At 43.6% G+C, this 20,405-nt stretch overlaps 1 protein-coding gene across 1 annotated transcript; it reads left to right on the top strand.

Moving 5' to 3' along the window:
• Positions 1-4,967: 4,967 nt before the first annotated feature.
• LOC141938217 (RNA polymerase II elongation factor ELL2-like) lies at positions 4,968-20,073 on the top strand. Its single transcript, XM_074856885.1, has 10 exons — positions 4,968-5,020; positions 5,204-5,367; positions 8,019-8,278; positions 10,997-11,121; positions 11,264-11,351; positions 12,369-12,927; positions 15,225-15,291; positions 18,698-18,869; positions 19,780-19,824; positions 19,963-20,073. Exons 1-10 carry the CDS (start codon positions 4,968-4,970, stop codon positions 20,071-20,073), a joined length of 1,644 nt encoding a protein of 547 aa, XP_074712986.1.
• Positions 20,074-20,405: the final 332 nt, after the last annotated feature.

The following is a 20,405-nucleotide window of genomic DNA, read 5'->3' as shown; positions in this document are numbered from 1 at the left end:
CCTTTCTTGTTAATGCAAACTCTTTGCCTTAAATGGTAGAAGGTTTAGAAATTAGCACAAAACAGAAAAACCACATTGTTTTGGAGGGTTAAAGAGGCACGTAGATGTGCAGTATACAGGGCATTTTGTGACAAAAGAAACTCGCCCCTGCAATTTAACCCCCCCGTTGCAGTGGCTGGTTGCCTTAAGGTGTTTGGTTGTGTATATTTAGTGTAGTTAAATCATGAGCTGCACTGCTTCCCGCTTTGCCGAAGCACCTGGGAAGCACTACGTGGCCTATCGGTGTCTGGAAGCGTGTGCTTGTACCGCGTGTGTGCGAGAATGTGTGGGTGTGAGCGTGTGCGACGGGGAAAAAAACCAAGCTGCTACTCTAAGTAGGCCAAACGCTCAGGTTAAAACAACTGACGAGTGTTGCTGTAGGCTTTTTCCTACAGAATTGCTACTTGTGTTCTGGAAGGTGAGAGCATTTCCATTTCGGTCATTTGTCAGCTTTAATAATACTGGGGAAATTGATACTTTACCAAAATGAAACAGATATATAGTTTGGGGGCAAGATTATGGAGTTAGACATGTAGGTTACCTATTTATATACTACTTAAAGTATTTTTTGAAGAGAGATATGCAAAGAAGCTATTGCCTGCATGAAATAGGTATTTAAAGATTTTTGTCCTGGGTGCCAAGAAGACAACAAAGAGGAGATGTATTTAACTATAAAATGATGTGATCACCAAACAGCACAAGCTTTCATTTCATGAAGATTTTTTGTTTATTTTGATGCAAGCCGTTGCTTACTTTATCAGGTGAAAACGCAGGTTATTTGGTCAAAATTGAGCAAAATCTTTGTGTGTCTTACTGTGTTTGTCTTTTCAACGTATTGCCAATTGAAGAGGGAAGCATTATGTTTACAAATCTGATTTTGGACCTTTTGCCAAAGTTTTGGTAGTATTGCTGATAGACAGAAAAAACTGTTGTATTATCACTGTAAACCAGAAAATGTCTGACTGCCAGAAAACACGCGTTCAGGTAAATGGGAGCGATGGAATTTTTGCCTTAAATTTCTGCGTTCAGAGACGATACATGTTTGTGAAGACGGCATAGCGAGGAAGGCGCATCCCTTTCTGCTGCCTGCCAGCGATAGTGGTGCTACCGACGGGAGACCAGGCTGACTCTGGGTCCCTTGGATTAGCACAGCTGTTTTCCCTCCGCATTTCAAGTGGCGAAATGAAGGGCAGATGTCTTGCTCCCTGTTAAGAACTGAGTTCATCTGGGTTTAACAACTGCATTCGGTCCCCAGCCTGCGCACGCAGGGGCTGTTAATTTCACTGCAGTTCTGCTGCCCGCGCGCTGGGGGCCCAGCTTTCAACCTAGAGACAGAGCTGCTGCTCAGATTAAAACGGTGGGAAGATCCTGATGTTGGGACCCAGTTTGGCAGTTGTTGGCTTTTTACCTAAACTGTGTGCCCGGGTCTGACGTTAACCGCCAGGACGGGACAAGCCGCGCTGCTACAACCGTCTCGACGGCTGGCGATCACCCGCAGTGCTGTCACTGTAGAACTGAGACCCGGTGCAGCTGACTGATTTCCCCCCCTGCCCCCTTTTGCCATCGCGCGCGTCTTCTGGTTTAGAGGCCGTGTACGTGTTGCCGCTGGAGGTTAGCGCTACTTCAGAGGTCCCGCGCTGCAGACCACCATCAGACCGGACAAGCTACTGTAAAGGCCTTAATCGAAGGCCTTAATACCTCCTATTAAAGCCAAGTTGTCTTAAATAAAAGAGTCATTGTGTGTCTAACTACCCATGCAGCTCCTTGAGAAATTTTAGGAGACTATATTCACCTCACATCCTTCCCTTTTGCATGAAGCAGGGAGGGAGGAATCATCCTTCTCGAGCAACACTGCTTGCAAACTAAGTGTTCGTGCATTGCATTAGTGGCATTCACTGCTGGCAGACCCTTTTTAACCCTTCTTAAACATTAACAAGTTACACCTCTTCAGCACTTCCTATAAAATAAATATTACCTATAAAATGAAGGTAGTATTGTAAAGACAAAAGAAGAACTACTTCAGGAGGCATATCCCACTGAATTTGGGCAATACCCTCCTGGCAGCTCTTTCTGACCCAAGAGACTTTCTGAACCAACACCTACCACAAAAGGTGTTTTCCTTCTTCAGCTGTTAGCTAGCAGAGATCACTGTTCTTCTAATTCAAGATTGTTTCTCTAGAACAAGTGCACTTTCCACTCAACTTTCTTCCCCGAAAGGAATCACCTTAATGGTAAACTGCAGTGGCAGAGAATTTTATGTGTGTAATACCTCTGGAGGAACCAGCGTTCAAATCAAATCTTTACAGAACCAAAATACCTCGGCTGCCTATAGGAGATGCCAACACTTCAGAGAGACTCTCAAACTCACCACCTTCGCTTTCCCCTTCGAGTGAAACCCCAAGAAATTGAGGAAACCTGCGATCCATACGCCAGCTGCTTCTCCAAACGCCAGCACACACAGACCTTGCTACGCAGACCCTTTGCTTGCGCTCAGCTATCAAGCATCTAAGGTCCTGTCTGCACTTCCAGAGCAGTGAACGTCCCCAAGATACTGTCGCTGTGTCTGACGGCTGCTGGTGGAATCAAAGGAGGCTCCTCTTCTAAGGTCAGAGAAGATCGTGATATGGGCAAAAACAAGTGAAGAGGAAAGGCCAGTGGTGATTTGGACATGGTTGCAACAAATACGCAGCATAGTGCTTACACAGTGGGAAAGCAACAAAGGCCTCAACACCCTCTGCTATCACCTCACTAGTTCCTAGACGCTGAAGGCTGTACCCCACTCCCACATGGCAGAATAGCAGAGTCCTTTAGCTGATGGGCTCAGGTAAGGCAAGTAGAGAACAGCTAGAAATAACACTGCCAAGATATTAGAAGAGAACATAAATCGGTGACCTTATCCATAACTGCGTGACCATGGTGTTTCAGAAGCCAAATGTAATACAGCAGCACCTTGTCCTGGTTCTCTGAGTCAAAGTGAACAGTGTTAACATCTCCCGAAAAGGCAAGAAAATGCCCTGCTTTTGCATTAAGTTTGCTTCAGCTTCTAGAAGATTACGTTCAGCGTCGTATCAATGTAGTCCAGTGGTGTTGAATAACTATTTGTCCCATTTGATTAACTGGGCTATCACAGGCAGAGTTTATGCACTGATCTGGGAAGCTGATAGCAAACAGGCACGTGGATGCTGTTCAGGTTCTCAGTCACAGGCGAGCTTGTGCCCTCAATTTCAGAACAGAGATTTCTCTAGATAGTGGGTTTTGGGAGCAATAAGCGAATGAGCTGATTTAATAGCTCTTTGCCTAACAGGAGATCTCTCACCATACCCATCCTCCTCTTTGTCCCCTTGCGCTAGGTCTCTTCTACTACAATACAACCTTTCAGTGAACTCATGTAACTGATGGGATTGGCAAAAAGCCGGATGGTTTAGTGGCAGACCTGGGCAAGCCTGGGGCAGTGTGGGCTTTTGGTTTTTTTGTCGGTTTTTTTTTTTTTTTTTGTTAAACTGTATCTGAAAGGGGCCAGACAGCTGCCACAGCTGGCAGAAAGCAAGCGGCAGGAGTGCATGCCAGGGCTGAGAGGTCCTGCCTCCGCTCGTGGCTTGCCCCTCCCCAGCATCTCTGATGACACTCTCTCCTTTAGGAAGGAGCACCTTCAGTTAAACAAAACTGTGTTTTTTAAGTAAGATTAAATTCAAGCTGCTTTAGCTCTGAATAATTCCAGATAGCAGTCTAGGTAGTTTTAATGTGGTTTTACTAATCTTCTTCAAAATCTAATTCAGACTAGCTTTCGTGAGGTCCTTTGTAGCCAGCTCTCAGTTTGTGCAAAGTGCCTGCAAAGTTAATGCAAGACTTGTGTGGTGTTACACACAGAGTCATTTAAAAGAAAATAAAACCAGAAAGGACCTCTGCAGGGTGTCTAGTCTAATTTTGTGCTCCAGTCAGGTCTGGCTTCAAGACTGTCTTGGATTTTGAAAACGCCCAGCCTGAGGAGAGGGGATTACACATCATCTCAGTCAGTGCTCGACTGTTCCTGTGGTGAAAGGAAACAGGCAACGGATAAAAGCTGTGCTTTAGATGGCAAGAAGGACCTTTATTTCTGTTGCAAATGCAGGGATTTCGGAACAAGGGATCAATACCTAGCCCTAGGCTATGGACAAAACTGTAGCTGGATCATCTTGAAATGTTGGTCAGGGCCTTGGTCCAGCTTTGACTTTCAGAAATGACGTGGTAAATTGAGACATGAGATTCTTGACCCTTCTTGGAGGCTTGATGGGGAGTTTGAGGGTGGCTAAAGTGTTTTCGGGTGAGCTAAAGCCAGTATCCTCTCTCTGTTCAGAGCCATTGCAATGGCAGGTGCCACACAGTGTACTCGTTAAGAGCAGTGACAGTTAGGCCAGTTTAAACAAAGCCGCTGTTAGTCAGTCGAGGTGCCCTCCTGGCCGGACGCAGCGCACTGCGGGTGCGCGTGTGGGCTGAGCATGGAGGGCTGGGCTCCTCCGGAATGGCTGCCTGAAGCCCCACGCCCACCCTGACGTTATCGGGGAGAGGTCACCGTCCTTCCCCTCACTCAGCGTTTGCTCTGAGTGCCTCTTCTCCAACACGAATCCTCACAGAAGCGGGCGGGTGGACCCCACGCACTCCTCAGCGCTGCCAGAGGCACAGAGCGGGTGATGACGCGGGTGGACATCTTTGGAAGCAAGATGAGGGGAGACCAGGGCGCGGGCCGCGCGCGGGTCTCGAGGGGAGGCTGGCTTGGCCTCCCCGGGCCTCGCAGTGCCCAGGGCCACCACTGGCCACCTCAGGTGGAGGGGAGGAGAGATGTGCCCATCTGAGAGCCGGGCGGCTGGTGGAAGGCCTCTGGGGCGGGGCCTACGTGACGTCACAGGGCCGCTGTAACTGCCCGAGTTGTCCTGGCAACAGTCATTGCAACAATGAGCCACCAACGCTGCGGGCAGCCTGCCTCTCAAGCACAGTACACCGACAGGTAAAACTGATACCATTTGGACATGCAGAGACAATTTGGAATAGGTTTACGCCCTAGCTAGCTGTCAGGACTGGAAAGAAGATTTTTCTTCACCTGTTAAGACAGGTTTAAAAGTTCCTGATACAACCATGCTTCTAAACGTGAACTAGCGCTTGGGCTCAACCTTTTCCAATGTTTTTATAGTTCTGGAGCCTCTCAACTCAGTTGCCTGGGACTCATGCAGAACAAAATTACAGTACGTGCCACAAGTGATTCCTATCCGACGACCAAAGCGTGCATGACCCAGCCAGAAGAGGAGTTGCGCAATGGAAGTGCAAAGGTTATTAAACCTGATGGACCATTTTTAGGTATGGCGGTGTTTCACTTTTTACTAGATGCCTGTATGTTTTTAAACTCAGTAATTCATTTTTTCAGGATTCTTGGGAAAGTCGGTGTGTTCAGAGATCTCTGATGTAGGTAGCTTGCCCTCATGTTACAGTCTGCTCGTGCTGCATTCAGACATTAGCCCTTTTTTTCCCCCGAGAAAGCCTGCCAGTCGTTCCTCGTTCCCATATTGCTTGACTGGTTGAAATTTTGACCACTGAGGTGAGGGATTTTACCACCCCATGCCCTGAAATTCTCTGGTTCAGTACCTAACAGTTTGGTTTTGTGACAGCACTTTTGAGGACCTAAATACTGTGCTAAGTCATTAGCCTGAATTTGGAATCTAAAAAAATTCACATTGAGGAAGTCTCATATACAAATTCATAGGCTTTATAGGAAAAACTTTGCTTTCCACACTTGCTAATGCTGATTAAATTTTATTTATGTCTTGGCCATCAGTAAGCAACTGCTACCACAAGACCATGGTTGGTTTTCAAAAAAAAAAAAAACCTTAAATTAAGGCAATGCTGGCATGGGAACGTGGATTTCATCATTTTCCACAAAACAGAAAGCATTTAGGTGGTATTGTTTGTTATTAAACTGTTCTAAGTACCGTTTTCCTGAGGAGCCTGGAGCTGGCTGCAGAGAGGTGCAAGGTGAGCATCCCCTTTCTAGGCACTCAGTGGTACGGGCAGCGGCGGTCCTGCCCGCAGCAGCGAGCTGAACCAGGTACATCCATCTTCATTACGTAAAACAGGCTCTCACTTGGCTGCGGCCGCAGTTGTCCGCCAGCACGGACATCCCTGACAGCGATGGTACAACGCTTGCTCTGCCTCAGCAGGGCATTTGAAGCCAGCTTTGTCACAGCTTTTTGGAGATACAACACTAAGTGTGTGTGGTCTTGACACTAAGGCAGCTCAGCACGGGTTGATACAGGGACATGGAGTGGGGACTGCTTCCCCTGTATTGTCTAAACTGCTCTTTAACGGCAGCGTGAGAGGAGCCACTTTCATGTATTTCAAAACTTCTCCTTGGGGAAGTTCTATTTTACATGTGAATGATCTGTGTGATTCCTGTTGGTGGTTTAAATAGATCTTAAGCGAATATTTAACATTAAATAAATGGGGTCTGAAGATTGACAGTAGGACAGTTAGGATATTTGGGGGCACTTTTGTTTCAGACTGGCATTGAGGAGGCTCAGGTAGGACAGGTCTTGTTGCTGGTAGGTCACGGGGGTGACTCTGCAGCGTGCTTCGTGCAGTACAAATCAGGAACTGCGGTTGTTAATCATGTTAATGCTTGGTTATGTTCTCCGTTATTCTTTTTAAGGGATTCAGAGACATGACTTTAGGAGGTGTTTTGTTTGAATGCTGGTTACACCATCAGCTGTGCCGGGGGTGTGTGTGTGTGTGTGTGTGTGTGTATCTACACAGAAATGAACTTGTCCTGATGATTGTAATGCATTCAATTTAAAACTGCTAAGTTCACACTGTTCAAAAAATGGAACTGTGTGCATTTGCATGATGAGGTTTCCTCTTGAAAACCAGAAGGGCAAAGTCCAGGGAACATGCAGGGTGCCAAGGTTATAAAGGTTTGGCCTCCACTGCAAAAGGGAAACAAATTCCTGCTACTCCTGAGGACAAGCAGTACCTAAGCACAGCTCAGTCTCTGTGTGTCTGATGGAGAGAGCAAGCTCCAGATTTTCTCACCAATACTCATTAAGTCTCCCTCATGTACCAAACGTGAGCTGTTGGTTTCAAAAAAATAGCTGGTTTGTGTCACATCCTCTGTTGGATTGCAAACAGGTTTTACTACAATGATTTTCTGTAACATTCTGATAATTTTCTCTTTTTTTTTTTTTTTTTTTTTTTTTTTTTCCCCCTGCCTGATAGCAGAGCAAGGAGCTCAGGTCTTTTTCTGGAAAACTGAGATTCAGCTCGGGTAGTGTTGTTTTTAAATTCTGGATGCGTTGCTTGCGCACACTTGCATTGTTCCTCCAGTTGAGAAACGCATCTTTTTATAGAGTTTGATCCAAAATGCTGTGCAGGCCATGTTTTAAAACTTCTCCGGCCTTGATCCCAAGAACTGTTAAATTTTGGGTGTACTGTTGCTGACAAACCTGGGGTTATTTAACAAGAGGGGAACATTTCAGCTTAAAATGTGGTGTAAGTTATGGTAGCTCAAAAGTGATCAACACCAAGTGTTGGTAGTTTCTTTAAGCAGTGATGTGATTAATTGTGTAGACTTGTTCTCCCTAGGCATTAACGGGGGATCCTTTAGTTATATGGAAGACCTTTGCATCACACTTGGGAGCACTCTCCTGAAAAAAATGCCCGATTTTGAGTATTCAGTGCTTGAGCTTATAAACTGGAAAAATAATAAAAGCACCATGTATATAAATAATCAGTAAAGCCTTCCTACCGGTATCACTCCCCAGTTGTTTTAATACTGAATATTTCTTTGTTAATGCCTAGCTCGATGCAGCTTTGCTACCTGTATTCTTATAGATCTTGAAATGCTAACTTAAGTCATTTTTAGAGTTTATCTGGCTCGGTAAAGTCTTTAAAACAACTTTCTTGTCTTCTGCCAATCTCCCACATCATTCTCTCTTTTTTTCTTTTTACCCTTATTTCAGGAAGAAAAGCACAGGTCAGAAAAGCACCACAAAAAATTCCAGATCCTGTGCCTGTGAGGAAGAGATCAACGCCCATGAACCCTGCAAACATAACAGGGAGGACTTGCACACAGAATGTGGTTTGTCGGCGGCCGTACAGGGATAGGGTGATTCATTTGTTGGCACTGAAGAATTACAAGAAACCAGAGTTACTCACTCGCTTGCGGAAAGATGGTGTCCACCAAAAGGACAAGAATTGCCTTGGAATGATCCTTCATCAGGTGAGATCATAGAGTTTGTGCCAGAAATTCTTCCTTCCTGCTATTCTTTTCAAAATAATTTTGAGCTGTGTCACTTCAGTGTTTAAATCAGAAAATAGTAAGCAACTTAATGCTTCTTGTTTAAGTTTTTCAATAAACTTCATGCAGATGCCCCAAACTGCAAGTCAGTGTGAGGAAAGGAAAGACAGATGAAAAAATTCTTGGCGAGTGGTTTTGTTTTGCTAGAATGCCAGGCAATATTAACTATTTCTAGCTTTGTTTCTCCTAATGTCTTATTTTTTCCCCTCTCTCTTTTACTTGGACTGCTTAGTTGAGAGAAGTTGACTGTGCGTTCTCTCAATTGTGTGAAATAGTTTGTCATAGTACTTCATGTTTTTTGTGACGAGTTTATGTGAAGAGAAATTTGGTAACTGCAATCGCATAGGTTAGTCCTTCGTTTGAACGTGGCTGGTGGCCTGTAAGTGGCACTTGACTTCCCTTGGGATCTGTCGGAATTGCAACCAAGGGAAGGGTGTTCCAGCGAAATCGTAAATGCTAAAGGTGGTGGTCCGATTTTGAGCATATTATTTCTTTGCTATCATGTGGACTGTGTCTTTACCTTCCTTGAAACTTTTTTTTATTCAGTAGCTTTTCCAGTGCTCCTTTAAGTTCCACCTGTATTTCTTTATCACATCCCTCAAAATTACTGGTAAGTCTATAATGTTGTATAGGTGAAACTTTTAAGCTGCGTGTTCAAGAGCGTCACTTATTAATTTGCTACAAAAGCAGTTCAGAAAAGGCTTCTTAAAGTACCGTAAGATGCAGTGGCTCCTCCCTTACTTTTCAAATACTCCCTGTACCCATAGACTGTGGCTGAATTAGGCACGTATTGATGTGTGAAGTAGGAATATTTCCTACTTGTCTAGGAAAAAAGTGTTTGGGAACCTCTTGAAGTGAGCAAAATTCAACATTTATACAGCTTTGGTTGATCCTACACTGAATTCTAAAACCTCATTCCTTGAATATGTTAAGTGTTATTGTTTTGTTTCCCCAGTGCGATGGTAGTTGGTTTTTTTCCACCCCGAAGACAGACACAATTTAATGACAGCCATGTTCTTACCTACAAATTGAAGGAGTCAATCTATATTTTAAGTTGGTTATAAAATTCTAAAAGCTCAGCTCCCTAGAGCGTGAAAGGTGCAAAAACTTCCTCTTGTCCCATTATGCTTGGCAATGTTTAAGGAGACTTTCCTGGAGTCTGTTTCCTGTATGTGGTGTGAACCTCAAGGCACCAGTACCTCAAGGTACTGGTTTGCATCAGAAATGGTCGTGTTAGCAACGCTACACCCTGAAAAGCCTTGCTCATGTTTTTCTGAGCTCTGTAATGAGTTTTTTTTTTGTACAAATCTAAAATCAGCAGCCTGAACTTGCTAAGATCTAATATGCACAGATTTGCTTCTCTTAGAATACAGCTTTAGCTGTTTTTAACAAGTGAATTACTGTTTAAGGGTATCTTTGTTACTTTTAATTGTTTTTTTAGATGGGGACAGACAGACATGGACACAGGCATGAATTTGCAGTATTTACCATGTTTTGGAGGAAAAAAAAATAGGCTGAGCTGAAAAGTGGTGGTGGTGTGTTGATGAGTAGTTACTCCACATTTTGTATCAGGCAAAGAGAGATAGTTTTGGGGGTTTTCCCTGAAACTCTGAACAGGTGTCAGGTGATGAAGTCTAAACCAGCACTTTAGGTGTCAATGATCTCAAGGGCTTTTTAGCTCATTTTAACCTTTTGAGTACACTTTGCATTTTTCTTAAGGAAGCTATAAGCCCATTTTATTTTCAAAAGTATAGAGCGAGGCATGCACACAAGCCTCTCGTGACAATACTGAACCCTGCGTCTGCAGAATGAAGAGCACGTCTGGCCTGCACACCTCCCCTTAAACATTTCAGCACTAAAGCATTGTTAGACATGAGTACAGTTACTTTTTTCCCAGTTGGTAAAACTTTGATATGGCTTAAAACTAATGGGATAGATGAAGAATTCATCTTTGTACCAGAAGTACTTGTCTAGCGCCAGTTAGGTTATCAGGTACAACTGTTCAGTAGAGAGATACAGTTTCTTGTGGCTCAGGCACTTGAGAAAGAAAAGCAGTTGCGTTTCTCAAGACAAATGATGACATAGTGCGTTCATTAATGTGATGATGGAAAACAGGCGTTGTTCCAAGCACAGTCTGTGCTCTGCCATTGCCGTATAGCTGTGTACAACCAAAGAACAGCAGGTGTCCTCCTGAAGTTGAACCAATCTGAATTTGTATGTGGAGATAGTGTTCTTCAGTTCTTAAAACAAAACAAAACAACAAAAAGCCCCAAACAAAAAAAGGCAAACAAAACCCCCCACAAAACAGGCCTCTCGGCATATTTCATGCAGTGAATATTTAAAGTTTTGGCATAGTTTGCCTTGATTCCCAATGCTGTATTACAGACCCCTGGTGCAGAGAGAGGTTTGCAGCAGTTTGGGATTTTCTTACCTTCAAATTTCTACATCCCAAATTGACCACATTTTTAAAAATTGGTGCTCGTTACATGAGAGCTACTCGGATCTTCACATCTGAAAAACCTGGAAAACTGGTGTGTGATTCTGTTTTCAACTTCTATTTTACTTTGCAGTACGAATCTTATTTCTGTGGTGTGCATTTAGGTATCATGAACATTTATTTTCTTAAATGTCTGCCTATAGGTAGCCAGCCTGAATACAAAGGATAATTCTTACAGTCTGAAGGATCATCTGTTTAAAGACATTCAAAAAGATTGGCCTGGATACAATGAAATCGATAAACAGTCATTGGAGTTAATACTTTCTAGGTAAGTTCAGTCTCCAGGGGAAGGAAAATTGCCATTTAAAAACCTTGTTCCGGGAAATGAATGTCTGTCTTCCCTATAATGAAAGAGCTATGACATAGACATTTTTTGCCTTGTAACCTGAAATGTTGGGTCATGCTTACAGAAAATTAAATTCATCTGAGGATGCCCCCAGCACCAGTCATTCGGGATCTCCTGTAACTCCCAGTAAAGATGGCCCATCAAATGCTCAGGTATTTTGTACTTTTTTTTATCATTATTTACAGTGTATTAAGATTTATCACACTTTGCACTGATGTAAAAGTTGTGATGTGAAGCACTAATATTGTCTTAAACACATGAAAAACTGAAGCATTTATCTTTAATTGGACGTTTCTTCTTTTGAAAGGTGGTTGCACTGTCAAGGACTGCAAAAAACTTAGTCACGTAGCTTTAAGGGCTGCTATATTTAGTGTTCTGTATTTCAGAATGTTTATTAAAATACTTAAGGCAAGATGGGAAGCACAGAAAGCCTTTCACCACTGAGATATTTACATTTACACAGAGGAGGGAGGGCACACCTCTGTGTTTCCCTGACTTTCTTTCAGAGCATGAAATGGTGCAGGTCCCAGGGACCTCTTCCCACCTGCCTCCCTACCCACAGAACCCAGATTTATTCCAGCAGGGTGGCACAGAGCCGCGCCTGGGGCTCCCGGCCCAAGCTGCCGCTTGTACATCGACGTGAGCAGCGTGCGCTTGCTAGAGGAGAGGATGTGAACCAGCTGGAGAGCAGCTGGGACAACAGCTGCAGCAAAACTGGGGGGTTTACCCGTTCTTATCGGCTTTGCACATCACGCGCTCTGAGAAGCATGCCGCTGCGTGCTTCTCGGGGCCGCTTTAGTAAATCGCGTGGCTGTGTGCCAGCAAAAGCTGACTCTTCACCTGGTGTGTCCGAACGGAAATCGGTGCCTAAACGGTACCAACCTGACCTCCTCGTTTTGGGGAAGCCTTTGCTAGAGCTGCTGAAGAGAGTGTCTTTCTCCCAAAGCCTTTTAGCTGTAGGTTTGAAGAACGACTTGTTAATCATAAAATTAGAAACCAAGGATGAAAGAAACCATGTATTTAGCTGCAGTACTTCCTCGTTTGACAGCTAGTTTTGGAGAAGAAAGATGTGTTTTCAACAATTGCCAGTTCAGAACTGTTCCTTTTCCAGAACGGGAGCAAAACTTAGTTCTGCTGGTTTTTACGGGTTTTTTTCTTTATTATCACAGAAAAGGGTCTTGAATTCCTCTTCCGTCGGTCCTCTGAACAAAAAGAAGAGGATCTCTCGCCTGGGCAGTGGAATCCCGTCCCCGCTCAGAGACCGCTTGTCTGCCTTCAGGGAGAAAGCCGCTGCCGCCCCTCTGCCGTCTCCCCGCCCCACGGCCACCTCCATTCCCGCTCCTCACCCGCTGCCTGGGACGCGCCTTCACGCTTCCAACCTGCCAAAAACTGCCAGCTCCACCTCCCCCAGCACCCCTGAGGGGCAGGGGACACAAAACCTGCCCATGGACAGCTTCAGTCCTAATAGCACTAAGGCCTGTGAGGACCAGCAACAAAAATATACCTCTTGGAGTTCTTTGGGGATCCCAGAGCCTGCCGGGGTGCAGGTGAAGCCTCCTAAGTCCACAGGCAAGAAGCTGCACCAACTGCCCGAGAAGCTAAAAGAGCGTAAGGAGAAGGATGAAGGCAAAATGCAGCACACTGTGAGTGTGAGCATGGAGGAGAAAAACCTCAGAAAAGAAGAAACTGCCAAGCTGAGTACATCCTCCTGTTTGGATTCGGGTGAAGGTATTAATACGCTGCTTTTCCTAACTCCTGTATGGGTAACCGTGGTGCAAAGAGACCTGTAAAACGAGGGACTGGAAACCCAAATGGTCTATTTTTTCACTTGGCTTTGCCATTATCCCTGCTTTATGGTCATGAAGAATCCATATTGTTTTTCCGCTGTTGTATTACCTTGTAAATGTTAGTTTAAAGAGAACAACAACAAAAAGCAGAAGCTGTTCTGCTGGAAGCTTATCTAGAATTTGGTTCATTTTTAAGAATTCTCCCTCTGTAGTACAAAAATCGTTAGAAAGAAACCTGAAATGGATTGCTGTAGGGCAGAAACTGGTTAAAAGGAAGAGCTAGGAACTAGAAAAACACAAGGAATGGAGTTTTTTTTCCTTAATTTCCAGTAAACTGACAGTTCACTGAACTTACTCTGCTTCTTCCACGAGCCAGTTTTAAGGTCTGCGAGCTGCAGATAAAACCTGTCACAGGTTTATGGCATGCTAGCTTACTGAAACACATAGATCAGACTTAAATGTATTTCATGGCGTATCACAATGCAAGGTTCATCAGCCTCTGCCTTTTCATGGAGAGCCTAAAACCTGCACAAACTGGCATGAGGTTTGCTGGAGTTTTGGTTTGAACTGTGCTGTGAGCTCCTCTCTATCTGCAGAATTTATTACTTCCAAAGATGTAGAAACGGTGTGCACTGAAAATGGTAGTGAAAAGATAAACAGCAACCCTCGGAGAATACTTGACTTCTTGACGCACACACACACAGAGTAGGGCAGAGTTCAGTTCCTTTGTTAAGTCTGTGTGTTGTCTAATTTCAGAGGTTTGACGTGCAAATGAGAAGTCAGGTTTAGCCCTTTCCTATCACAGCCCAGAGGCGTGTTTGGACTAGGCAGGGTGCCTCTCTGAAGTGCTGTTGTGCTTGTCGACAAGGGTGCTTTGAGATGCTCTTTTCACTTTTACCCTGGACATACTACACAGTGCCCACGTGGCTTGGGATTTCTTTGCAAATATTTGTGCTTTCAGATATTTATGAATTTATATACAGGTGAGGGTCTTCCTGTGGATGCCAGTAACGAAATTCTGAACAGCTAGGGAAGGAAAAATCTGCACTGCATTTCAAGTTGGTGCTTACACTGAGCCATGTCAACAAACACACCTGAATTTTTGGAAATGAAGCGCTCGCAGTGAAACTGTTCACCTAAGTTGTATTGTACATGCCGCGACCGTTAATATTACTGTTTGCATTTCTCTCAAATGTTGTTCCCATTTTTACACCACTTTTTCTACTCCTGCTGTACTGCGTAATAATTTTAATACTAAAAGTAAAAGAATAGAGTAGAACATCACATGATAGTTCTTTTTCCCCCATGACCTAAAGCTCGGAGAGCTTAGAGATTGCAAGAACAGTTGAGCTTTAGCAGAAATACTGTGTTTAAGCAGTGGCAGTGGAAGAAAACAAAGAATATATAGGACTGTGTGTTTTTTAACTGCAAGACCCCAGATGAAAAGCAGAGAGAGATTACCAAGATCTTGAGTGTTCCTCTGTGTTCCAGCTAACTTTTCCTTATGGCCGCTATTTTTCTTATTTACCAAAAAGTCAGGAGGCTCCTGAAATATTCCTTTAAAAAGAGGGACTAGAGATTAAGTGTACTGTGCTCTCATAATGCCATTTAAAAGAGCAAAAGAGCAATTTACAAGTGCAAATAACTTTCAAACCCAGTTTTGCCACGTTAATGAGGAGCAAGCCTTTGTTGCAGGTCATTGAAGCCTGAATGCCAGGAACCTATATACAATGCTCCTGACTTTCCTGCTGAAATTAAATCTGACCTTGGATACCTGTAATTGGCAGGGAAGGAGGGATAAAAACATGGCATGAAAAGAACTTCAGCTTTCTGCTCTATTTCTTGCTGGAACCTGGACGTTGAGATACATCTATATCTACATAGATACAGATACATCTCAAGCTGTTGTCTTTTGTGCAGCCACATCTGTTGCTGCATAATTTGAATGGCTGTGCAGACGCCACATCGTGTCTTCAAATAAGAAAAGCTGACCTTGGGTTAATACTGCGGTAGCGCAGAACCTGTAGAATAAAGTAGCCGTGCCCTCTTTCTAAAGCCTGGTACTGCCTACTATGGAGAAGGGCATGTGAGCCCTATTATTAACTTACAGAGCTTATTCCAAGTAATTTACTCTGAGAATAAAACTCTAAAGGCTTTTTTCAAGCCCATTAAGCTGGTATTGTTTGGCTATATTAAAAATCTGTTTACCGCAAGTGTCAAAATTCTGCTTTTCTGTAGGAGTTGAAGAAACTTGCACTGCCTCCACAGGTTCTCCTTCAGCAAGCCAACCACCAGACTACTTCACGTGAGTAAAATAACAATTAACTTTCTTGCCACTCATTGAAGCAGATGAAAAATCACCTATAAAAACTCTCGTTTAGCTACAAAATTGAGAATTGACCAAAATGTAGTTTTAGAATAATGACAAGTTCCTTCAAGTCACCCAGCTGCCTCATTCAACTACCTGCAAGTTTTAAACTCTGAGGGTGTCCCTTAATTATTGCGGTGCGAAAAGAAGCCATAAAAAGTAATTTTAATACCCTTTAGAAGAAGACGTAAAACATTTAATTTCATTCTTCTTCAAGAACACCATAAGAAAGGAACACGAACCTGCGCTGTTTTCTTTTTAGAGGCAAGGCAAAACAGGAGGAAAGCTGAATGCTAGAATACATAAATTCGAACACCTTTCCTGCACTTTCACTGCTTAGTGCATTCTAAGGTGGAAAGTGGGGAGGGAAGGTAGCAGACTTTAAAGTCCAGAGTTACAAAGCCTATATGTGAGCTAACAGGAGTTAACCGTCAAAGTTATTTCTAAAGCTTTGATGTAAAATGGTCACTGGCTAACTTGAAGCTGCAGCAAAATATCCAATTTCACCGCAGAATTGCAGACCAAAGAGCTAGAGAAAACAGAAGAACCTCAGTTCAGATTTTAACTTTTACCTGCTTAATTTTGACTACAAAGCAAGATAAAAATACATTAAACTTGCATGTGAAAGGTAACATACCTACAGTGACTGCCATGTTGCAGTCTGTAAAACTACAGAAGGAGTTTACTTTTGGTGAGTTTACTTTTGGCTCCTGAACAAGTTGTCAAACATCAGATTGACATTTCCAAAAAGCTGAGATTTACCTGCTCTATAAAAAAGCTTTTCATCCGTGACAAGTGTTGAAGAACTTGCTTCAAAATGAAATACCTCTAACACCAGAATCATGTGGTTGCCTAAATAGTTTTTGACAGTATCAAAACTTTCCTAGGAGGAGGATTTGTCTTTACCGTTGCAAAACAGGGAAATAGCTTCTGCAAATGCCCAGTGTCTGGGCTTCTCCCCCACTGTTTTACTGGTGGCCTTTTTTTAAAAATGTGAAAGTTGAAGGAGGCCGCACTGGAATAATTGTGGAATAACGTGGTCAGCGCCACCTGAATTTCTAATAAAATGGGCTTTTTGGGGGGAGGATGGGCACAGTGGGGAGCAGTCTAAAGCTCTTTCCTCGGTTGGAAGGATGAGTTTGAGAAGGTTTTGAGGGGCCTTCGGTGCTCAGAGTTGGAACGAGCACCCCGACAGGTAAAGCCAGGACGAGCCCGACACTTCCTAGCAGCGCAATTGCCCAGCGTCAGCCGCAGCAGCGGCGCTGAGCCCATGGTCGTGTCTGCGGTGCAGGAGAGGAGGGAGAAGTGTGTTAAAACGCTGCGAATTGCCAAGTTCAGCAGCTTCTGTCAGAGGAGTAACATCAGCAAGGGAGGTCAGGCCTCCGCCTAGCGCTTGAACTTCGGAGCATCTTCTGCCTGTGCTGAAGCAGACGGCATGGCAGCGCTGTGCGTCTCACTTACTCTATTAAGTGATGCTCCACGGAAAGACTGAAATAAGTCTGGCCCTGCAGGGAAGCAGTTTAGTGCTTCACGTGTTAGGCTGAGAACTCAAACCGATGTTTAATTCTTGGCCTCTGCTGCGTGCCAATGAAGCGATCCAGCTCCCCGCTGTCTGCTTCCCAGTCAGCTGAGGGCAGGGATGCTGAGGAGGAAGGTTATTTGATGTAATCTAGTATTAAAGTCGGATGCCAATAGCTACTGTTAAAAGTTTAAAAAAAAACCCAACACAAAACGACCACCAACAAAAGAACAACCAACCAACCAACCAAAACCCCAAAACCCCAAAGAAACCTTCATGCAAGGTTTCATGAAGTTGGTTTAGTTCTGACTGGGATTAAAAACCTTAACGAAGACTTCCCTGTGAAAGGAGCAACATCTGGAGCAATCTCACAGATAATCTACTGGCCACAGTGTCCTGGAAAAAAATTAGGGTGTGCTGTTTCAGACTGATCACTACAGAAAGATTGAAACCTGAGAGCACCTACAATCTGATCCAGTTTAAAGGACTTTGGTAGTTTATTTCAATTTCTCTTCCTGTCTAAGTGCTCTATAATTCATGAGTATAATCACAGCTTTAGCATAAAGATACTTTCCATCTTAGTCTAAAGAAAGATGATGAGAGTAAAGGAACTCAAGCTTTTTAGGCAAAGCTTAAGGAAGAGCTAGACAAACCAAACAGATTCACCTTTCTCCCCACTTCTATCCTCATTTCTTCCCTCTGCACACGCCCACATTGCGAGTGCTCTGCTGGGCTCTAGTCCTGTGCTCAACTCCTGCTGTGGGATGTAACTGTGCACGAGCTTCACAGGTCCTTCCCAAAATGCTGGGGGGCACCTGTAGTTTTTCTTTTAAAAACCATCCAGCACTCTAACCAGGTGCCTCTGGCCTGGGATACATCACCGAGCAAAGTTGTCATCTGCATTGGTGCAGACTTTCAACTTGTTAAAGTTTTACTGCTCGTTAAAATTAATCTAAAGGTGGTTTGAAGGATTTGTCCCCGTGTGGAGGTGCCTGTGTCACCCAAAGAGAACGGGGCCTTTAGGCTAGGAGGACCAGAAGCACTGGTGTGACAGCGGTGGGAAGTCCTATCTATTACTCGCATTCCCGCTTCATCTTGGATTTGCATAATGACCTTGTTAAACCTGCTCCTGGTGATTTGAGGGAGAGGGGAATGAAGAAAGTTTCAATCGCTTCAGTGGCTTTAAGCATTTAAGGGTTTTTCCCTCCTTAGGAGGTGATGTGATGGTTTTTTTTTTTTTTGTTTCAGACCTCTCTGCAGTTTGTTTTTGTTGCTGTATTGCAAGTGCCTTAGTTGAATGGACATCAATGGAACTGGTGTTCCCTAAAATAATAAAACGTTATCATTAACTATGCTTGGCTGTTAGGTTTTTGGCTACATTTGTGCCTATCTGACTGCATCCAACACTGTAAATGTAGTCCCTTCCAAAAATGTAATGGAAATGAATTTTCAAAAGTAGATATAATCTAATTAACTTCTCCCTTCATAGAAAGAGATTATAATCTAGCAGTTTCTCTTCTCTCTCTGAAGCTGATGCATTTATTGATCCTTCTATATTTGAATGATTGCTTATGTTTTCTAAGTATGCTACGCCTTCCTTGTGCACCTTGTGAATGACACTCTAAGAAGTAAAATATTAGCAAACAGCTCTCACAGAAATATGGTAGATTTCTGTAATTACCTAAACACTTTCCCTTGGAGCACGTGTGCTTACTTGTAGAAGCAGTCAGTCATGTAGTTAACTGACTTAAAGCTTGGGTGTCTGTGCTTGATATTCATTATGTCCTTGGTGTGAAATTGCATGTGTGCTTATTTTTGCACCAGAAAATACACAGCCATAGTCTCATACGAGCAACGCCAGCGTTACAAGAATGACTTCTATGCAGAGTATGATGAATACAGGAACTTGTATGCTCAGATGGAGAGGATCAGCCAGCAATTCATGAGTCTTGATGCACAACGGCACATGCTTTCTCCAGGGTCCAAAGAATATAAGGTAAAGAAGGATAAAACTGTGAGGATTGTGTTTCATCTCCCTCTTATCCCTTCCAAAAGCCCACATTTTCAGCACAGGCAGACCTTTCAGTATATATATCTGTTAAATTATATTGGCGTGGTTTTAAAACGAACATCTGAGACTGAGTAACCGGCCGCAGGGCTGGAATTGCCAGACTGGCTCATGCTTCGCTGTCGAGGCGTGGGGGTGCTGCGGTGCTGTTACACAGATCGGGGAGAAGATTGGAAGTGCGTGGAAACCAGCAGCTGTAATCCCAAAGCTTTCCTGACCCTCTGTTTCCCATGGTTTTATACCCTTAACTAAACCTGCAGCCACAGGTTACCCATCTTCCTGATGCTAGCTATGATTCTAGCAGAGAAGGGTGTTCAAAAACTGATACTCTGGCCTTCCACTCAGACTTCTCTGATTTGCACATACAAATTCCTCATGTTCAGTACCAGAATTCTTTAATTCTGTGTGCACGCTGAGGATTCTTGGCTGGCGTTTTTTTTAGTTTTTGGTCAGATTGCAAGTGTATTTGTGAGCAGAAGGAGTATTTTAAAATCCCCGGTACTGCTCAACTAGACAAAGGGAAACCTTTTAGAATGGGCATACATCCTCAGACCCTGTGTGGGCTAGCCCGGATTTTTGAAGCTTGAAAAAACCCTGCAAAAAGTTGTTCAGCCCTCAAACTCCACCTATCTGAGCTGTCTGCAAACAGACAGCAGCGTGAGCGACTTGTCAAAGGGAATCGTCAAACACATGCCCCTTTTGTTGCCTATTTACACGTTTAATTGCAGATTTGGGGTGATGTGGGGGGATGGGAGGTTATTTTTGCATTTTCTGGTAGTAGTGAACTGTTCTTCGTGTTGTCTTCATGTTTGTTTGTCTGTTTGTTTTTTCCTTGAAGATGCTTTGTGAGGAAGTCTTAGAAGAGTACCGAAAGTTAAAAGAGGTATGTGTAACACCAGATTTGTGGGAGGTAGTAATCACTGAGCCTGGCTCAAGGGTATTTTTAAGCAAAGGACATGAAATATTGAACTCTGCAGAAACGTTTTCATGCCATGATTTTCTTTTTATCTTACCTTTACAGTCTAGCCCCAGCTACTTTGAAAAGAAGTGTAGATGCCAGTATCTCCACAGCAAGCTGTCTCACATTAAGAAACTAGTAGGGGAATTTGACGAACAGCAACAAGAGTTCTAGCACTAGCCTCCTGCTTCGACCAGGACACGTGAATGGACAGAAGCTTATGTATTTAAAACTTAAGATTAGTTTCTCTAGGATTCTAAAAGGTAGCATTGAACCTTTTTGTTACAGAAGTTTCCGTATTAGCAGAGTTAACTACTTTTATTGTTGTTGATGTTGCTTACATGTGTATTTAAAGCTGCTTCTTCTGGTCCCTTCTTTTCGTCAAGATTTTTGTTTGTGCATTTAATTAGTTTTAGCAGTAGATAACTGGGGAGCCAGTACCTTTACTATGAAGTTGTGCGGATATTAGGAAAACATTGTAGCAACCTGAAAGGCTGATGGATAGG

Source organism: Strix uralensis, chromosome Z, assembly GCF_047716275.1.
Source record: "Strix uralensis isolate ZFMK-TIS-50842 chromosome Z, bStrUra1, whole genome shotgun sequence".
NCBI lineage: Eukaryota > Metazoa > Chordata > Aves > Strigiformes > Strigidae > Strix > Strix uralensis.
This window is presented reverse-complemented; position numbering and strand designations above follow the sequence as displayed.

What these genes read in the sequence shown, in the direction of transcription:
- LOC141938217 (XM_074856885.1), top strand. Translation starts at nt 4,968, where the DNA reads ATGAGCCACCAACGCTGCGGGCAGCCTGCCTCTCAAGCACAGTACACC. An exon ending in CAAGCACAGTACACCGACAG is followed by an intron (nt 5,021 to 5,203) that starts GTAAAACTGATA and finishes ATGTTTTTATAG; the next exon opens with TTCTGGAGCCTCTCAACTCA. An exon ending in AGTACCGAAAGTTAAAAGAG is followed by an intron (nt 19,825 to 19,962) that starts GTATGTGTAACA and finishes TTACCTTTACAG; the next exon opens with TCTAGCCCCAGCTACTTTGA.